This window comes from Felis catus, chromosome A2 (genome assembly GCF_018350175.1).
Source record: "Felis catus isolate Fca126 chromosome A2, F.catus_Fca126_mat1.0, whole genome shotgun sequence".
Lineage (NCBI taxonomy): Eukaryota > Metazoa > Chordata > Mammalia > Carnivora > Felidae > Felis > Felis catus.
In genome coordinates, this window is record NC_058369.1 from 12,549,258 (window position 1) to 12,568,580 (window position 19,323).

At 46.7% G+C, this 19,323-nt stretch overlaps 1 protein-coding gene across 6 annotated transcripts in view; it reads left to right on the forward strand.

The window, feature by feature from the left end:
* The window catches only part of NWD1 (NACHT and WD repeat domain containing 1), a 75,496-nt gene that overhangs the window by 42,780 nt on the left and 13,393 nt on the right, over positions 1–19,323 (forward strand). For all 6 annotated transcript variants that reach the window (XM_045047845.1, XM_019819120.3, XM_045047843.1 and 3 more), the window contains 5 exons: positions 4,601–4,809; positions 7,924–8,196; positions 9,965–10,055; positions 15,863–16,017; positions 17,555–17,831. In XM_045047845.1, the coding sequence (XP_044903780.1) occupies positions 4,601–4,809; positions 7,924–8,196; positions 9,965–10,055; positions 15,863–16,017; positions 17,555–17,831 (1,005 nt within the window). The remainder of the gene's footprint in view (positions 1–4,600; positions 4,810–7,923; positions 8,197–9,964; positions 10,056–15,862; positions 16,018–17,554; positions 17,832–19,323) is intronic.

Sequence of the window (19,323 nt, forward strand, 5' to 3'; positions counted from 1 at the left end):
TTCATCCATCGATGGACATTTGGGCTCTTTCCATACTTTGGCTACTGTTGATGGTGCTGCTATAAACATGGGGGTGCACGTGTCCCTTCGAAACAGCACACCTGTATCCCGTGGATAAATGCCTAATAGTGCAATTGCTGGGTCATAGAGTAGTTCTATTTTTAATTTTTGAGAAACCTCCATACTGTTTTCCAGAGTGGCTGCACCAGCTTGCATTCCCATTAAATGATTTTTTTTTAATTTATTTTATTTCGGGGCACCTGGGTGGCTCAGTCAGTTAAGCGTCCGACTTTGGCTTAGGTCATGATCTGACAGCTTGTATGTTCAAGACCCCTGCGTCAGGCTCTTTGCTGACAGCTCACAGCCTGGAGCCTGCTGAGGATTCTGTCTCTCTCTCTCTCTGCCCCTCCCCTGATCACTGTCTCTCTTTCTCTCTCAACATAAAAATTAAAACATTAAAAAGTTTTTTAAGTTTATTTTTATTTCATTCATTTTTTTAAATTTTTGTTATTTAGGCTATTTCTAGTGTTCTGCTATTATGGATTCTACTGTGATGAATCTCTTTTTACTCTCATCAACATTTTTTTCCTTCTGTTGAATATTTCCAGTGAGTAGGAGTCTTGAACTGGAGGATGTGAGCATTTCTATGGGTTTTGAGAAGTGTGTATGTAACAGAATAAACTGCCCCCCCCCCCCCGACCCCAAAGCTGCCAGCATCAGACGTCCTCAACATATTCTTTTTTTTTTTTCCCAAGAGCTGGGAATGACGTGGGTACTGATAGAGTATCTGTCAGATTCCATTCATTTTATTATCATCAGGATGGCTAGTTTCACATAGGTCTATCCGATATTTGTATTTTTGTGTGCGTGGGCCATCTGTCCAGGACCTGAACCCATTTACCCGTGGACCTTGATTCATTTTTTAAAAAGTCATCAACGGGGCACCCGGGTAGCTCAGTCGGTTAAGCGTCCGACTTCAGCTCAGGTCATGATCTCACGGTCCGTGAGTTCGAGCCCCACGTCGGGCTCTGTGCCAACAGTTCAGAGAGCCTGGAGCCTGTTTCCGATTCTGTGTCTCCCTCTCTCTCTGCCCCTCCCCCACTCATACTCTGATTCTCTTTCTCTCTCAAAATAAGTAAACACACACACACAAAATTTCCCGTTACATGCCAGCAAGCTGGACGTGGTTTGCCCTGGTGTTTGCAAGAGACCTGATTGCGAAGTTCTCAGGAATGTGGTGAGGCAGTGATCACAGGCATTATCAAATATGAAATTTTAGAAGCTTGCAGTTAAGTCCATTCCATTAAAACAAGGTAATACATATCCCAAACTCATCACTTTCTTTTTTGTGTGTTTATTTATTTTGAGAGAGAGAGAGAGCGAGCGTGAACAAGCTCCAGCAGGGGAGGGGCAGAGAGAGAGGTGGAGAGAGAGAATCCCAAGAAGAGAGAATCCCGAGCTGAGAGTGCAGAGCCCAACCTGGGGCTTGAATTCAAGAGCGGCGAGATCATGACCTGAGCGGAAACCATGAATCAGACGCTCAACTTTAACCGACTGAGCCACCCAGACGCCCCAAAACTTATTACTTTCAAAGTATTATACTGCACTTTCCTACCCGTGTGCTTGGCTACCATACCCGCAAGGCGGAAATGGGCTGCTACTGAACTCTCTTCACAACCTTATATTCAATGAGGAGTCATGTTAGTGGCTTGAAATCAACCACGGGCGGGAATAGTTACACCAAGGAAATTGACAAAATGCCACAAGTCAGGGCTTCCCCCAACCCCTCTGGAGAGTCTGTTGTTCATCATTTATCAGCATATTGTTGTTCTAGTCCCTTCCCCCAGCAGGTGTTCGGATATACACAAATATATACAGTTTTATATATAGTCATCTAAGCCTTTGCTTGCATAACCTTTTGGTTTTTTCAGTTAACATCACATAGTTTGCCTCTTTCCACATTGTGTGTATGTCTCTAATTCATTTTTACTGTGACATGGTGTTCCACATACGGAGATATTTTGCAACACGTTACTATTCATAAAACTTTTGGTTGAAAAATACCCAAACCACAACAAATCAAAATTACCCACTGTCCTACTGTCCTTTGAATTGTAAAGAGATAAAACTCCCTTTAGTCTCTCCCACCCTTCAGTCTCCGTGGAACTGATTGGTAGTCAGAGTTTATTAAATGCCAGAACTAATTTTTTTCTAGGCTTATGCAGATGTAGCTCTGTTTAAGTTCATGTACTTTGAGTTTTTGTCAAAAGCAGATGGTACTATTTTATACACTGGGCTGTAACTTGCTTTTGTCACAATATATTGTAGAATAGGGGTGCCTGGGTGGCGCGGTCGGTTAAGCGTCCGACTTCAGCCAGGTCACGATCTCGCGCTCCGTGAGTTCGAGCCCCGCGTCAGGCTCTGGGCTGATGGCTCGGAGCCTGGAGCCTGTTTCCGATTCTGTGTCTCCCTCTCTCTCTGCCCCTCCCCCGTTCATGCTCTGTCTCTCTCTGTCCCAAAAATAAATAAACGTTGAAAAAAAAATTAAAAAAATATATATATATTGTAGAATATATCACGTAGAGGTTGAGAGCTTGAGTTCTGGGCTGGAGTCCTGGCTCCACGACTTATTAATCATGTGGTTTGGGATAAGTTACTGTACTCAGCTGTGCCTCAGTTTCCATATCTATGCAATGGGATAATAATAGTACCTCGCACAATTTTTATGAGATTAAAGGAGTTTAATGCATGGAAACTACTAACCACTATGCTTGGCACATAGAAAGCCCTCAGTAAGTATTGGCTGTTGTAATAATTTATTATAGTTAGGTGTATATATACATCTATCTTATTATTTTTAATGGCTTTGTAATATTCTTTATACAGATACACCATATTCTTTAACAACTCCCTTTTCATAAACAGGTTGTTTGCAATTTTCTTTTTATAAGACAATGCTGCAATTAACGTCTGACATCTTCACACACTTATGCTATTATTTCTATAGGACACATTCTTTTTTTTTTTAATTTTTTAATGTTTATTTATTTTTGAGAGAGAGAGAGGGAGAGAAAGAGCACGAGCAGGGGAGGGGCAGAGAGAGAGGGAGACACAGAATCTGAAGCGGGCTCCAGTCTCCAAGCTGTCAGCACAGAACCCGACGGGGTCTCAAACTCACGAGCCGAGAGATCATGACCCGAGCCGAAATCAGATGCTCAGCCGACTGAGCCACCCAGGCGCCCCTCTGTAAGACACATTCTTAAAAGTGGGATTTCTGAGTCAAATTGTATGCACATTTTTCCTTTTTCCCTTTTTTTTCTGAGCATTTTATTTTGAAATAATTCTAGACTCATAAGAAGTTGCTAAAATAGTGCAGAAAAGTCCCACATACCCTTTATCCACCATAGAAATGCTCACATCCTCCAGTTCAAGACTCTTACTCATTGGAAATATTCAACAGAAGGTTGATGAGAGACATTGCTGTATTCCTGGATCAGTTCTAGTAGTTTTTTGGTGGAATCTTTCGGGTTTTCCATATAGAGTAGCATGTCCTCTGCGAAGAGTGAAAGTTTGACCTCCTCCTGGCTGATTTGGATGACTTTTATTTATTTGTGTTGTCTGATTGCAGAGGCTAAGACTTCCAATACTATGTTGAATAACAGTGGTGAGAGTGGACATCCCTGTCTTGTTCCTGACCTTAGGGGGAAAGGTCTCAGTTTTTCCCCATTGAGGATGAAATTAGCAGTGGGTCTTTCATATACAGCTTTTATGATCTTGAGATATGATCCTTCTGTTCCTACTTTCTTGAGGGTTTTATCAAGAAAGGATGCTGTATTGCTTTCTCAAATGCTTTCTCTGCATCTATTGAGAGGATCAAATGGTTCTTGTCCTTTCTTTTATTGATGTGATGAGTCACATTAATTCTTTTGCGGATATTGAACCAGCCTTGCATCCCAGGTATAAATCCCACTTGGTCGTGGTGAATAATTCTTTTAATGTATTGTTGGATCCAGTTGGCTAGTATCTTGTTGACGATTTTTACATCCATGTTTATCAGGGAAATTGGTCTCTAGTTTTCCTTTTTAGTGGGGTCTCTGTCTGATTTGGGAATCAAGGTAGCGCTGGCTTCATAGGAAGAGTTTGGACGTTTTCCTTCCATTTCTATGTTTTGGAACAACTTCAAAAGATTAGGTGTTAACTCTTCTTTAAATGTTTGGTAGAAGTCCCCTGGAAAGCCATCTGGCCCTGGACTCTGGTTTTTGGGAGATTTTTGATTACTAATTCAATTTTTTTACTGGTTATGGGTCTGTTCAAATTTTCTATTTCTGCCTCTTTCAGTTTTAGTAGTTGATATGTTTCTAGGAATTTGTCCATTTCTCCCAGATTGCCCATTTTATTGGCGTATGATTGCTTGTAATATCAATTGTTGCAACTCTTAATTTAGTTTTGCCACATTCCGTCACTTGTAATTTGGCTACGTTTGAAGCCATCATCTTTTCTTTGGTAAGCCAGGGAATTTCCAAACCAACAGGCATTTTGGTAGTTGGAAGGTCAAAATGTTTTCAGCTAATGTATTCTCCCCGACCCTGGTCTACTGCAGGAGAAGTGAGGTATGTGAAGGTGTTTGCCAAAGGGACACTTGCCCTCTCTGCCTCAAAGGACCATACACTGCGCTTGTGGAATCTACTGACTGGCCAGGAGAAATTCACCATTTGGGATGGAGGCTCAAAGGATCCCATGCAACCTGAGACCTGGAGTCTTCACTTGGATGAAACAAAGAAGGTTGTGTATTTGGCATCTGGCTCAAAGGTAACAAACACCTGCCCCTGTTTGCAAAGGAAAGAGACCAGAGCTTTCCAAGACAGTATATGCTGTTTCTATGAGGAGGGGCTCCCTGATAGGGGGTGGGTGTAAACAGGGGTACACAACCACTTGATAGGATGCTATCAGGGGGTTCAAACTTCACAGTTGGATTAGATGATTTCAATAGTTCTATCTGACCCTGAAGAATTGAGACCTTTCATCTTTTTTAACTTGGTCATTTTTAGTACTATGAATTTCCCTCTGAGTACAGCTTTACTTGAATCCCACAAACCTTGATACATCATATTACCATTTGCAGTCAGTTTAAAATACATTTGGATTTCCCTTTTGATTTGTTCTTTATTCCATGGGCTATTTAGAGGTGTGGTATTTGGGGCCCCCGGGTGGCTCCTTCAATTAAGCGTCTGGCTTAGGCTCAGGTCATGATCTCATGGTTTGTGGGTCTGAGCCCTGCATCAGGGTCTATGCTGACAGTTCAGAACCTGGAGCCTGCTTCGGATTCTGTGTCTCCCTCTCTCTCTCTCTCTGCTCCTCCCCAGCTCATGCTATCTCTCAAGAATGAATAAATGTTTAAAAAAATTGTTTTTAAATTTGTTTTTAATGTTTAATTATTTTCGAGAGAGAGAGAGAAAGAAAGCACAATCAGGGAGGGCAGAGAGGGAGACACAGAATCCGCAGCAGGCTCCAGACTCTGGGCCGTCAGCACAGAGCCCGATGCGGGTCTCAAACCCATGAATCAGGAGATCATGACCTGAGCCAAAGTCGGACACCCAGGCGCCCCAACATTAAAACAATTATAAAAAAAAAAAGTATGCTATTCATTTCCAGATATTTGAAAGATTCCCAGATAGCTTACCTTTTTTTTCTCCCTAATTTAATTTCATTTGTATGACGAATCCTTTCATTTGAGATTCATTTTATGATCTTTTTCTGGTAAATGTCCCACCTGCAACTGAAAACAATGTGTATTCTGCTGTGTTATTCTTTTATATCACCTATAACCCTATGATCTGATTGTTTTATGAATAGAGACACAGAAGAATAGTGAGTGAAAGCTTAGTAACTAAAGGGCTTGGGAAAAAAATCTCTAGCTAATTCCCAGGTGACTTCTTTGCAAGCTGAGTGATCTTGATACATTACCTTACCGCTCTGCTTCATCTACTAGATGAGATAATGACTAAAACATGTGGCATAGTGCTTGGTACATAGTAAGCACCAAATAATTAGTAGCTGTTAATTATTATATTTTATTAGTAAATGGAAGTTGTTCATGTAAGTAATATCGGTAGCTTATAAACTATACTGTCCAGTGTGGGGCATCACCACCTAGACGTGGTTACTGAACACTTGAAATGTGCTTATTCTGGATTGAGATGTGCCCTAAGTTTAAAACACACTGGATTTCAAAGCCCTAGTATCATAAAAATGAGGTAACATATTTCAATGATAATTTTATATTGATTACATGTTGAAATGATAACATTTGGACATATGGGTTAAGTAAAATGTATTATTTAAATTGCTCTCCCTTGTTTTTCTTACTTTTTTAAATGTTTATTTTTATTTTTGAGAGAGAGAGAGAGAGAGAGAGAGAGAGAGAGAGCAAGCAGTCACCCGGGCGCACAAGTCGGGGAGGGACAGAGAGAGGAAGACAGAGGATCTGAAGCAGGCTCCCCGCTGTCAGCAGAGAGCCGGATGCGGGGCTCGAACTCACGAACTGTGAGATCATGACCCGAGACTGAGCCACGCAGGCACCCTTCTTCTTACTTTTTCTAAAGTGATTGATAAAAAATTTAAAGTCACATGCAGCTTGCCTTGTATTTTTACTGACGGTGCAGGCTTCAATATTAGAGAGGTGTTGACTGATTGCAAAACTGGTTAAAGAAATCATTTGGTTATCAGCAGAAGTCAGGAAAATACAGTAAAGAAATAAGAAATGATAATAAACAATCCCTAAGACAAATGCTGTCAACATTTTACAGGGTTTTATTTTATGTGGGTTTCATACACATACACATGTGCATGTATGTATAACACAAAATGGGGACAAAAACATATATGAAGCTATCGATGCAGTTTCAGAAATCTATTTTATTTGTCCATGACCTTAAGCATTCTTCAAAAACAGCATGCTTAGTGACTTCCTAAGATTGCCTTGCATGACTCCATGGTAGTTATGTACCTGATCCCTTACTGCTGGACAGATAAGTTGTTTCCAGTTCCTTGCACCTTCAAATAATTGAGGCAACTTTCCTTCTACATAGATCTTTGTATCTCTCCATATTTCTTTAGAGTAAACCCCAGGGGTGCCTGGGTGGCTCAGTCGGTTAAGCATCTGACTGCGGCTCCGGTCATGATCTCACGGTTCGTGAATTCCAGCCCCGCGTTGGGCTCTGTGCTGACAGCTCAGAGCCTGGAGCTGTCCAATTTTGTGTCTCCAATTTTGCGTGCTTCCAATTCTGTGTCTCCCTCTCTGCCCCTCCCCTGCTCGCACTCTCTCGAGAATAAATAAACATTAAAAAAATTTTTTTCTAGAGTAAACCCCGAAAGGAGAATTAATGGGCAAATGTTTACTATTTAAATGGTTACTGTCAATTAAAAAGGGTACTTTTTCTGGTGAGGTTAAATATGAAATCTGCTCTGATCAGTAATTACTTGAGGTGAACATATATGTGAACGTATACGGCGTGGCTAACTTTTCTCTCATTCTTGAGACTGTCACTTTGGAGAAATTTTAGGTTCGTGGAAAAGTGATAGAGCTGTTAGAAAGAGTTCCCATATGCCCTTCTGTTCAGTCTCCTGTAATGTCAACATCTTACATAATCAGGGTACATTCGCCACAGCTAAGACATTAATGTTGGTCATTTCTATCAGCCCAACGCAGACTTCACTTGGATTGCATCAAGTTTTCCACCAATGTCCTTTTGCTGTTCTAGGCTCTGATCCAGGGTGTGTCTCCCGCCTGCCTTGTTTGGAACTGCCAACGCTGAAAAGGAAATGCATGCACTACGAAAAAGCACGGGTTTTGCGTTTGCCCCTGGAAAACCCGCCACCCAGGTCTCTCACTGAGATTTCTCTTCCTTTTCACGACTCCATTAGGTCAGTGCGTGGCATCTAGAAACTGCAGAACTGGTTTTCCAGATCCTGGGAGATCCCTCTGACTGCTGGGTGTATGCAGGAGTGCTGGCTTCCCGGGCCACGCTGCTGACCGTGTCCCAGGGTGGCGTGGCCGGCCTGTGGAGCTCAGCCACAGGAAAGCCGCAGGGGAGGCAACATTTATCCAGCATCAAGGAAGAAACGCCTACCTGTGGGGTCTCGCTCCAGAAGCAGGGGAAGATGGTCACCGGGTTCAGCAAGGGCTCCGTCTCCTTGGTAAGCTGTTTTACTGAGTGTGACGCCCACATTGCTTGGCCTCAAAGTGCCCAGATGTCTTCACCTTCGGTCATTTTTTATTTTTTATTTATTTTATTTTATTTATTTATGTTTATTTTATTTTTGAGAGAGAGAGAGACAGAGCCTGAGCAGGGGAGGGGCAGAGAAGGAGGGCGACCCAGAATCCAAAGCAGGCTCCAGGCTCCGAGCTGCAAGCACAGAGCCCGACACGGGGCTCGAACCCACGCACCGCGAGACCGTGACCTGAGCCGAAGTCAGATGCTTCACCAACTTGAGCCCCCCGGGCGCCCCTACCTTTGATCTTTTAATAAATGACATTTGGCTTCTTAATTCTAGGGATTTGCAACTGCGCGTTTCAGGAAACCTCTCTTGGTGTCTCCTGGGGGCCGGCCAATGTGCGTAATTGTTGGCACTCGGTCCTGACAAAAATGTCTTGAGGCATTGCCAGCTCTTGGCCGGCGAGGGTGGCACAAAATCGCCCTCCCACCCTTTGAGAACCGCTGCCCCGGACGCATTACGTAAAAGCAAACTTGCAGAACAGTATCTATGACGGATGGTACAAAAAAGGATGGTCGAGGGGCGCCTGGGTGGCGCAGTCGGTTAAGCGTCCGACTTCAGCCAGGTCACGATCTCGCGGTCCGTGAGTTCGAGCCCCGCGTCGGGCTCTGGGCTGATGGCTCGGAGCCTGGAGCCTGTTTCTGATTCTGAGTCTCCCTCTCTCTCTGCCCCTCCCCCGTTCATGCTCTGTCTCTCTCTGTCCCAAAAGTAAATAAACGTTGAAAAAAAAAAAAATTAAAAAAAAACAAAAAAGGATGGTCGTGTAAATGCTCACCTGTGCAAGCAGGTGCTCACAAAGTAGACAACAGCCCCTTCTGGGGTGAAGGGACAATGGCAGGAAAGGTGGAGAGGTGTTCCTGATGTGCTCTGGATACTTCTTCCCCCCCCCCCCCCCCCCATCTTATACAGTATTGTTTAACTCTCTAAGTTTTAAAAGGAACATTTTTTTTTTCAATCAGCAGTTAAAAAAATCAACAGTGAGAGCCATGAGGAAATTCATTTCTCCCACCCCCACTACACGAAGGTGAACGAATATATTTTTTTAAACATTGGCTTGGATTAGTGCCAACAACTCCCTTTTCTTGGCCCCCGAGGCATCCTGTCTGTGCCCCTCCCCGAGGTAATGAATGTAAAGTTTTTGGCTCTCGGCCTGGTGGCTGTCAGATGCTCAAAAATCAGTAGCTGAGAAGCCAATATTGCACCGTATATTAACTAACTAAAATTTAAATTAAAAAAATAATCCGTAGCTGAATTGGGGCTGCAGGATTGAGGAAAGAACCATCCTCTTCGATCTGAACAGAATCAGTCCTGCAACTCGGGAATGGGAGTTTCCATCTTATTTGAGATCTCCAGAGCTCCTCTGGGGGCAGGAAACAAGTGCCGGAATGTTCTCCGGGTGCCTGAGCTAGTTACAAAAACAGTATCAACGGTAATACTAAGAGCTACCACGTTGGGAGGGCTGACTATGTGCAGGTTGTGGGGGGAACCATTCTGCATGATTCTTAGCCCATGATGGTCCTATGTGGTCGTCCTGTATCATCGCCCATTTAATAGATGAGGAAACTGAGGTACCCAAGGGCTAAGGAATTTTCTTGGAAGCTGGTGAGTGACAGAGCCTTGCATTCAAACTCTTGACCCTGGACTCTTAACCCTGTGGAAATGCTTGATGGGCATCCTTGACTTTGCACAGATTTCCCCCGAAGGAGACAGCCTGCTGGAGAAGCTTCCGGAAGCTGTGAGGTTCCTGGTAGTCTCTGAAGATGAGTCCCTTCTCGCTGCAGGTAGTATCTAACTCTTATTTGGAGCCATGGTGGCAGGGAGTGGGGGTGGGGGCAACTCTGGATTTGGTTGGAAGTGGTGGAGAGGGGTTTGGAGGGAGGGGGGCCATTCGAGACCCGTGGCTGGCAAACCCTTTTCTGAAAGGCCACAGACCCAGTGGTCCCTGTCGCACCTGTAACGTGAAAGCCTCCACAGATGATATTTCAAGTGGGGCCGGCTGTGTGCCACTAAGACTTTGTTGATGGATGCCCAAATTTGGATTTTGTATCCTTTTCACGTGTCACAAAATAGTAGTCTTATATTTATTTATTTTTTCAACGATTTAAAATCGTAAAACCTATCCTGACCTCACGGGTCACACAGAAATAGATGCCAGGCCAGTTTTGGCCCCCGGGCTGCAGCTTTCCCTGTTCGGGGTAAACCTAACCTCTCTGTGCTTCTGGTTCATTTGAGATGAGGGTGCTTATCCCCGCCAGTCACAGGGATTAAGGAGTGCTGCATGAGAGGATGGGGTGCTCCCAGGGAGGAGCCAGGCAATGCAGCCCCTACAATAAGGTAGCCACAAAAAAGTGTGGTTGGTGCTATAACCAGACAAGAATCAGGGGTCATGGGAGTGGGTGATAGAGTTTTCTTCTTCTGTCTGAAACAGGGAAGGCTTCCTAGGAGGTGACCAACAGACAATCCGCAGCCCGATTAAAGAAAAAAAAAAAAAGACTATTTTTTCTTTCTCTCTTTTTCTTTTAACGGTTATTTATTTTCGAGAGGGCGCAAGTGGGGGAGGGACAGAGAGAGGGGGGACAGAGGATCTGAAGCAGCGATGTGGGGCTTAAACTCACGAACTGCGAGATCATGACCGGAGCCAAAGTCATACGCTCAACTGACTGAGCTTCCCAGGTGCCCCCAAAAAGACTATTTTGTTTAAAGGTCAGTTTGGGGGATGCCTGGCTGGCCCCGTCGGAGGAGTGTGTGACTCTTGATCTCAGCGGTGGTGAGTTCGAACCCCATGTTGGATGTAGAGATTGCTTAAATAAATAAATATTAAAAATATATATATATATCATAGGGTGCATGGGGTAGCTCAGTTAGTTGAGCATCCAACTCTTGATTTCAGCTCAGGTCTTGATCTCATGGTTCATGGGATCTAGCCCCACATTGGGCTATGCACTGACAGCACGGAGCCTGCCTATGATTCTCTCTCTCCCTCTCTCTCTCTCTCTCTCTCTCTCTCTGCCCCTCTTTCCCTTCTCAAAATTAAAAAAAAAAAATGAACTTAAAAAAAATAAAGATCGGATTTGGGTTCACAGCCAGGTTGAGCAGAAAGTACAGAGATTTCCCACAGACCCCCTATATCCCCCCCACTCCGTACTCTCATGCAGCCTCCTCCAATATCAACACCCCCCACTGGAGGGGTGCATTTGCTACAATCGATGAACCTGCATTGACACATCATCATCACCCAAAGTCTGTAGTTTACGGTCATTCTGGCTGTAGTGCCTTCTATGGATTTGGACAAATGTGTAATGGCGTATATCCACCACTATAACCTCAGATAGGGTAATTTCATTGCCCTAAAATCAGCCCTGATTTTTATAAGGGGTCAGAGGAACTCTAGACCAGTGCTGTCCAGTAATGCAAGCCACAAATGTGAGCCACATTCATAACTGAATGTTCTCATGACCCTATTTAAATTTTGTAAACGTTTATTTATTATTGAGAGACAGAGACAGAGCATGAGCAGGGGAGGGGCAGAGAGAGAGGGAGACACAGAATCCGAAGCAGGCTCCAGGCTCTGAGCCGTCAGCACAGAGCCCGATGCGGGGCTCGAACTCACAAACCGTGAGATCGTGACCTGAGCCGAAGTCATATGCTTAACCAACTGAGCCGCCCAGGTGCCCTGGCATGACCCTATTTAAAAAGGCAAAAAGACACAGGTGTCATTCATGTGAATAATATATCTTATTTAACCCAATACATTCTAAAAATTTAACATGAAATTGACATAAAAATTCTTAGCGGTATTTTTCACAGTCGTTTAAGCGTCCAACTTCGGCTCAGGTCACCATCTCCAGGTTCGTGAGTTCGAGCCCCATGCCGGGCTCCGTGCTGACAGCTCGCAGCCTGGAGCCTGCTTCGGATTCTGTGTCTCCCTCTCTGTCTGCCCCTCCCCCGCTCGTGCTCTGTCTTTCTCTCTCAAAAATAACCAAACTAAAAAAAAAAAAAAAAAAATGACAAAATTCTCGCGCGAAGGTTATGCAACCTGGCACGTGTTCTACACCAACAGCTCATCTCGACTTGGACCAGCCACATGAAGAGCCACGTGTGGCTCGTGGTGATGGCTCCTGCACATCTTCCGTCCAGTTTCCAAAAGAATCTTAGGTGGCGCAAGTATGCGCGAAAGGCAGCATGGGAAACAGGCACGTGAGAAGAAAGACGAACAAAGGGTACAGGCACGGACTGGAATCAGGACTGAGGTCAAGGGCACTGAAGACCCCAGTGACCTAGAAACCTGTTACAGCGGGTTTCACGTGTGGCTCTTTCCAGCGGCCAATGAGGAGAAGCCCGAGCAGTTTCCCCATCCACAGCTTCGGGAACCCACCTGTTGCTCTAGAAGAGGTAGCCCAATCCCAGCTTAGCTAAGATCAGGCACGGATTTCTTTCCAGTGTCAGAAACGGAATTGTGGTTCAGGGGGTCCCTTGGATTAAGATCAGCAAAGGGTAGAGGTGTGTGGGGCTGAGTTCAGAAGACACCAGGCCCAAGCTTCCAGGTGTCCCCTCCCCGTGGAGTCACGTGGACAGCGCTTACTTCTGTCAGCGACCGTGTGTGACAACAGCACCGACCGGGGGAGCTCAACCAGCCTTGGCGTCCAGGATTTTTACCGGGGGTTGATTATGGAGACACAGCTGATCACCTGCCCGGCTGACCTCGGTCTCCCAACAACCCCCCCCCCCCAAGGTCAAGCTGATACCGTGTGTCCCAAAGCTCCCACTGCCAAACACACGTGAGCGTTGGCCATCCCGTGTGGCCCAAGGCCTCAAGTATAACCAGGATACTTTTTTTTAATGCTTATTTATTTTTGAGAGATAGAGAGAGAGAGTGCAAGTGGGGGAAGGGCAGAGAGAGAGGGGGAAGAGCACAGACGGAGGGGGACAGAAGATCCGAAGCGGGCTCCGTGCTGACAGCAGAGAGCCCGACGTGGGGCTCGAACTCACAAACGGTGAGATCATGACCTGAGCTGAAACTGGACACTTAACTGAATGAGCCACCCCGGGGCCCCACAAGGACACTTTTATCAAAGAGGACATTCCAAGGGCTTAGAGGGCACCTCTCAGGAGCCTGGCAAGGGCCAAACCATTCACGTGCAGAACAGGGACACCCAGGCCTGCTGAGTTAACCCTTTCCTGCACACGAATGGGATGCAAATATCCTTGGACAGCAGATATCCTGATGCACTCGATCCGTTTCCCGTAACGTCCTTCTGTGTGAGCCTCAGGTTCAAGTGTAGTTCAATAAAACAATTGCATGGAGGGCCTGGAGAGGCGATCAGACGGACGGCCAGCCCCCAGCTGACTTGACTCAGGCGTTTCCAGGAGTCTAAACTGGGCTGGTGCAGGCCAGGTGCATAGCACAAGAGTCCCACACCGGCCCCCCTGCCCCCACCACGTCCCGGCCTGCATGATCTGGCCTTGGGGCCCTCTTTCCTGCACTGCCAGGGGCCCTCTTAACAAAACACTTCACCCAGCCCATATTTGGAACACAATGAGCAATCCCCCTTGGGTAGGGTGCCGGGTAAAATATAGAACGCCCAGTGAAACTTCAGATAAACAACAAATCAACTTTTCAGTATAAATATACCCCACGTAATATTTGGGATCTACTTCTGCTAATTATAGCAATTTCACTGTTTATCTGAAATTCTAGTTCAACGGCATTGTCCTGTTGGGTGTTTTGTTTTGTTTTGTGTTAAATCTAGCAAGGCTCTCCCTCCCTCCCCTCCCCCTCCTTCACTCTGCTCTACCCACACTGGCCTCTGTGCTGCCCCTGAGACATACACGCAGGCCTTTCCTACCTCCTGGTCATCCCAGGCTGTTCCCACCCTTCCAGGGCCTGCCACCTTCTCAGATGTCCGCTCAAAGGTCCTGTGGTTGCTGTAACTACCACATAAATGTGGTGGCTCAAAACAATAGAAATCGGGGCGCCTGGGTGGTTAAGTCGGTTAAGCATCCGACTTCGGCTCAGGTCACAATCTCACAGTTTGTGAGTTTGAGCCCCGCGTCGGGCTCTGTGCTGCCAGCTCAGAGCCTGGAGCCTGCTTCACATTCTGTGTCTCCCTCTCTCTCTGCCCCTTCCCTGCTCATGCTGTGTCTCTCTCTGTCTCAAAAATAAATAAACATTAGGGGCGCCTGGGTGGCGCAGTCGGTTAAGCGTCCGACTTCAGCCAGGTCACGATCTCTCGGTCCGTGGGTTCGAGCCCCGCGTCAGGCTCTGGGCTGATGGCTCAGAGCCTGGAGCCTGCTTCCGATTCTGTGTCTCCCTCTCTCTCTGCCCCTCCCCCGTTCATGCTCTGTCTCTCTCTGTCCCAAAAATAAATAAACATTTGGAAGAAAAAATAAATAAACATTAAAAAAAAAAAAAAAGAAAGAAAAGAAATCTCTTTCCTCACAATTCTAGAGGCCAGAAGTCCAAAATCAAGATGTGGGCAGGGGCGCTTGGCTGGCTCAGTCGGTTAAGCGTCTGACTCTTAGTTTCGGCTCAGGTCATGATCTCACGGTTCGTGGGTTTGAGTCCCGCGTTGGGCTCTGTGCTGATAGTGGGAAGCCTGCTTGAGATTCTCTTTCTCTCCCTGTCTCTACCCCTCCCCTGCTCATGCTCTGTCTCTCTCCCCCTCTCTCTCTAAATAAATAAATAAACTTTAAAAAATTACTCAAAAAAAAAAAAAAAAAATGTGGGCAGGGTCATGGTCCCTCCAAAGCCTCCAGAGAAGAACCCTTTTTTGCCCCTTCTAGTTTCTGCCTTGTGATTCTTTGACTTGTGGCCACATTTCTCTGGTCTCCCCCTTCATGCCTTGTCTGCCACACGTGTCTCGGTGTCATTTTCTTCACGTGGCAGCCAGTCCCCTTGACTTCATTGCCCTTATTGCAGATTCCAACTATTTTCTTGTCCTTCCTATCCTCCTCCCTACCCCCTTCCTCCCTCCCTTCCTTCCCTCCGTCTTCAAAACATATCTACCTTGGGGCGCCTGGGTGGCGCAGTCGGTTAAGCGTCCGACTTCAGCCAGGTCACGATCTCGCGGTCCGTGAGTTCGAGCCCCGCGTCGGGCTCTGGGCTGATGGCTCAGAGCCTGGAGCCTGCTTCGGATTCTGTGTCTCCCTCTCTCTCTGCCCCTCCCCCGTTCATGCTCTGTCTCTCTCTGACCCCAAAAAAATAAATAAACGTTGAAAAAAAATTAAAAAAAAAAAAACATATCTACCTTATGTCCAGCTTTGTGCTGGGTTCTGGGATACCAGGAGCAGCCCCAACAGGCGGTCCCAGCCCTCTGGAAACTCACAGTCTTGCGATAATAAATAACTTTGCTGTTTTCTGCAAGGTTATTGGTCACTGTTTTCAGCTGCCGCCCCCACCCCCCGCCTCCCACCCCTGCACCTGACAACTCTAGGCTGTGTGATGGCACGGGCCATGTCTCTCTTGTTCGCCACCGTGTTGCTCCCACAGCCAAGTAGTCGGTGCTCAAAAAAGTCTTTGTTGACTAAACCGAACTCCTGTCAAGCTCCTCCAGGAATGAAAGGGATAATCCCATCCCTGCCCTTTCAGGGTTTGGAAGATCCGTCCGGATATTCTTGGCAGACTCACAGGGGTTTCATCGATTCATGGCCACCGACCTTGAACACGAGGACACCGTGGAGACAGCCAGTTTTGGTCCTGAGAACAATCTGATTGTCACCGGGTCCCGGGACGCCCTCATTCAGGTCAGAGGTCATCCTCACTCCGCCTCTGGAATAGAAAAGTATGATTCTTGAGAGGTCTTTTGGCTTCGAAATACAGAGATTCACAGAAACTAGTGCAGGCGAAACAGAGCAGGTCACTGGGAAGATGTGGGGGAGGGATCCCCTGAGACCCAGGAAGGGGATAGCATTCCCACGGAACCTGAAAAAACGGGGAGGATTTTGGCCTTCAGAGTGGAGAAGGGTTGGGAGGAAATGGCAGAAAATTCCCACCGAGCTCAAAGTTCTCACTCTGATGGGAAAAGCACATACTAAAGTAGCAGTTCTGGGGCGCCTGGGTGGCGCAGTCGGTTAAGCGTCCGACTTCAGCCAGGTCACGATCTCGCGGTCCGTGAGTTCGAGCCCCGCGTCGGGCTCTGGGCTGATGGCTCAGAGCCTGGAGCCTGTTGCCAATTCTGTGTCTCCCTCTCTCTCTGCCCCTCCCCTGTTCACGCTCTGTCTCTCTCTGTCCCAAAAATAAACAAATGTTGAAAAAAAAAAAATTTAAAGTAGCAGTTCTCCAACGTTCTGGCCTTAGGACCTCCTTACATTCTTAAAGGTTCTCAAGGATCCCAAAGATTCTCAATAAGTGGGTTATATCAGTTTGATGTATAGATTTATATATTGGATTTGCATATTCTTAACAAATGAGTTATTTGGGGAATAGTTTTAGGAGGTACAGAAGAGTTGCCAAGAAAGTACAGGGAGTCCCCACACATACATATTTATCTCATCTACACCCTGCTTGCCTCGATGTTACCATCTCATGTCCCCCCGGGCCCTTTATCAAAACTGAAACATTTATACTGGGACAATACTGTTATTAACCGATCTGCAAATTCTTCTGTAGTTTCACCAGCTTTCCCACAAACGTCCTCTTTTTCTTTATTCTGGGATCCAGTCTAGGATCCCGCGTTGCATTTGGTCCCTGATGGTAATTACCATATTAAAAATTAGCAGCGAGGACATCCAAAAATACTTCTCCGTTGATTCATGAACATTACATGTCAATGTAATAACACACTTTTATGAAAATCCTGTAGTTTCTGAAACAAACAAACAGACAAAACTCACGACAAGAGTGGCGTGGTTGCGCATTTTGACGAATCTCTTTCGTGTCTGGCTCAATAAGAGACCGTTGGCTTCTCGTACTTGATTCTGCATTCTCTGATCTGGTGTGACATCTCATGTCCCATAGCTTCTGGAAACCTCCACCGCTCCTTTGTGAGAGGAAGAGAGTAGAAAAGGCAAATGGCATCTTGAATTATGATGAAAACAGTTTTGTGTTTGCAAGCCCTCCTGAAAATGCCTGGCGGTACCCTCCAGGGGTTCCCTGGACCACACTTTGAGAACTGCTGTGGTAGTGGCTCGGTGAGGGGTGGGGAGGTTTGAGGGGGTGGAGAAGGCCCTTGAACTGCAGCCTGAGAATTCACCAGAGGTGGACAAATCGGTTCATGCATATTTCTTAGCTATGACAGCGTAAGGAAGAAGTCAGCTTTGGCCCTCTGCTGTCTGTCCTCAGGTGTGGAGTCTGTCGGAGCAGGGGACCCTGCTGGAAGTTCTGGAAGGCGTCGGGGCCCCCGTGAGCCTGTTAGTCTGGGGTGGGGCCTTGGTGGCATCTGCTTCCCAGCAGTCCTCGTCTTTCAAAGTCTGGGATCTCACGTCTGTGCGGCAGCCGAGGGCCTCTACCCCGTTTCTGGATCGCACTGGCCTCACTGCGGTATCACACGATGGAAGCTATGTTTACTTCCCCAAGATTGGGGACAAGAACAAAGTCACCATTTGGGACTTAGCAGAAGGTTTGTAAGATACAAGCACGGCCATTTGTGTGGGTAAGAACCAAAGCTCCTGTCCGGGACTGCTTGGGTTCTTTTAACCAGACACCAGAGACTGGGCGTTTTAAACGACAGATGTTTACGTCTCACGGTTCTGGAGGCTGGGAAGGCCAAAGCCAAGGCCAAGGCACTGGCGGATCCGTGTCTGGTGACAGCCGGCTTCCTGGTTGCAGATGGCCACTTTCTCATTAGGTCCTCACGGAGTGCAAGCCCTCTTGTCCCCTGTATAAGGGCACTCATCCCATCGTGGGGGCTCCGCTCTCATGGCCAAATCACCTCACAAAGCCTCCTGGCCAACGCCATCACATTATGGGCTGGGGTTTCGACACACAAATTTGAAGGGACACATTCAGGGGCTCCTGGGTGGCTCAGTCGGTTGAACGTCCGACTTTGGCTCAGGTCACGATCTCGCGGTCCGTGAGTTCGAGCCCCGTGTAGGGCTCTGGGCTGACTGCTCAGAGCCTGGAGCCTGTTTCACATTCTGTGTCTCCCTCTCTCTCTGACCCACCCCGTTCATGCTCTGTCTCTCTCTGTCTCAAAAATAAATAAGCGTTGAAGGGACACATTCAGTCCATAGCACCCCCATAACTGTAGTCAGGTTGACAGTGGCTAATAAAAATCAGGACTTGATGTGATAAATTTCCAGCATGTGGGTAATTGACCATCTGGTTGTCAATCCCTGGTTTCGTTTGGGTTTCCTGGAAGCAGGGCACGTGATGGGGAAGTTTGCACAAGGGGTATGTTGAGGGGAGCTCCGGGGAGAAACCTAAGCAGGGGTGATCAGAGCAGGCAGGGGCAGGGGGAGGGCTGAGCGAGCAGGTGGGGGAGGACCTAGACTGTAAACTGTACCTCAGAAGCAAGAGGTCTTGTCTTTTTATTTATTTATTTTTTTTAATGTTTATTTATTTTTGAGAAACAGAGCCCAAGTGGGGGAGGGGCAAAGAGAGAGACACAGAATCTGAAACAGGCTCCAGGTTCCCGAGCTGCCAGCACAGAGCCCGACACGGGGCTCGAACTCACGAACCGCGAGATCATGACCTGAGCCGAAGTCGGACGTTCAATCGACTGAACCACCCAGGCACCCCTAGTCGTGTTTTTTTTTTTTTTTAATGTTTATTTATTTTTGAGACAGAGAGACAGAGAGACAGAGCATGAACAGGGGAGGGTCAGAGAGAGGGAGACACAGAATCCGAAACAGGCTCCAGGCTCTGAGCTGTCAGCACAGAGCCCGACGCAGGGCTCGAGCTCACAAACCTCGAGATCATGACCTGAGCTGATGTCAGCCGCTCAACCGACTGAGCCACCCAGGCGCCCCTAGTCATGTTTTTTTTTTTTTAATGTTCGTTTATTTTCGAGAAACAGAGCACAAGTGGGGGAGGGGCAGAGAGAGAGACTCAGAATCCCAAGCAGGCTCCAGGCTCCAAGCTTTCAGCACAGAGCCTGATGCAGGGCTCGA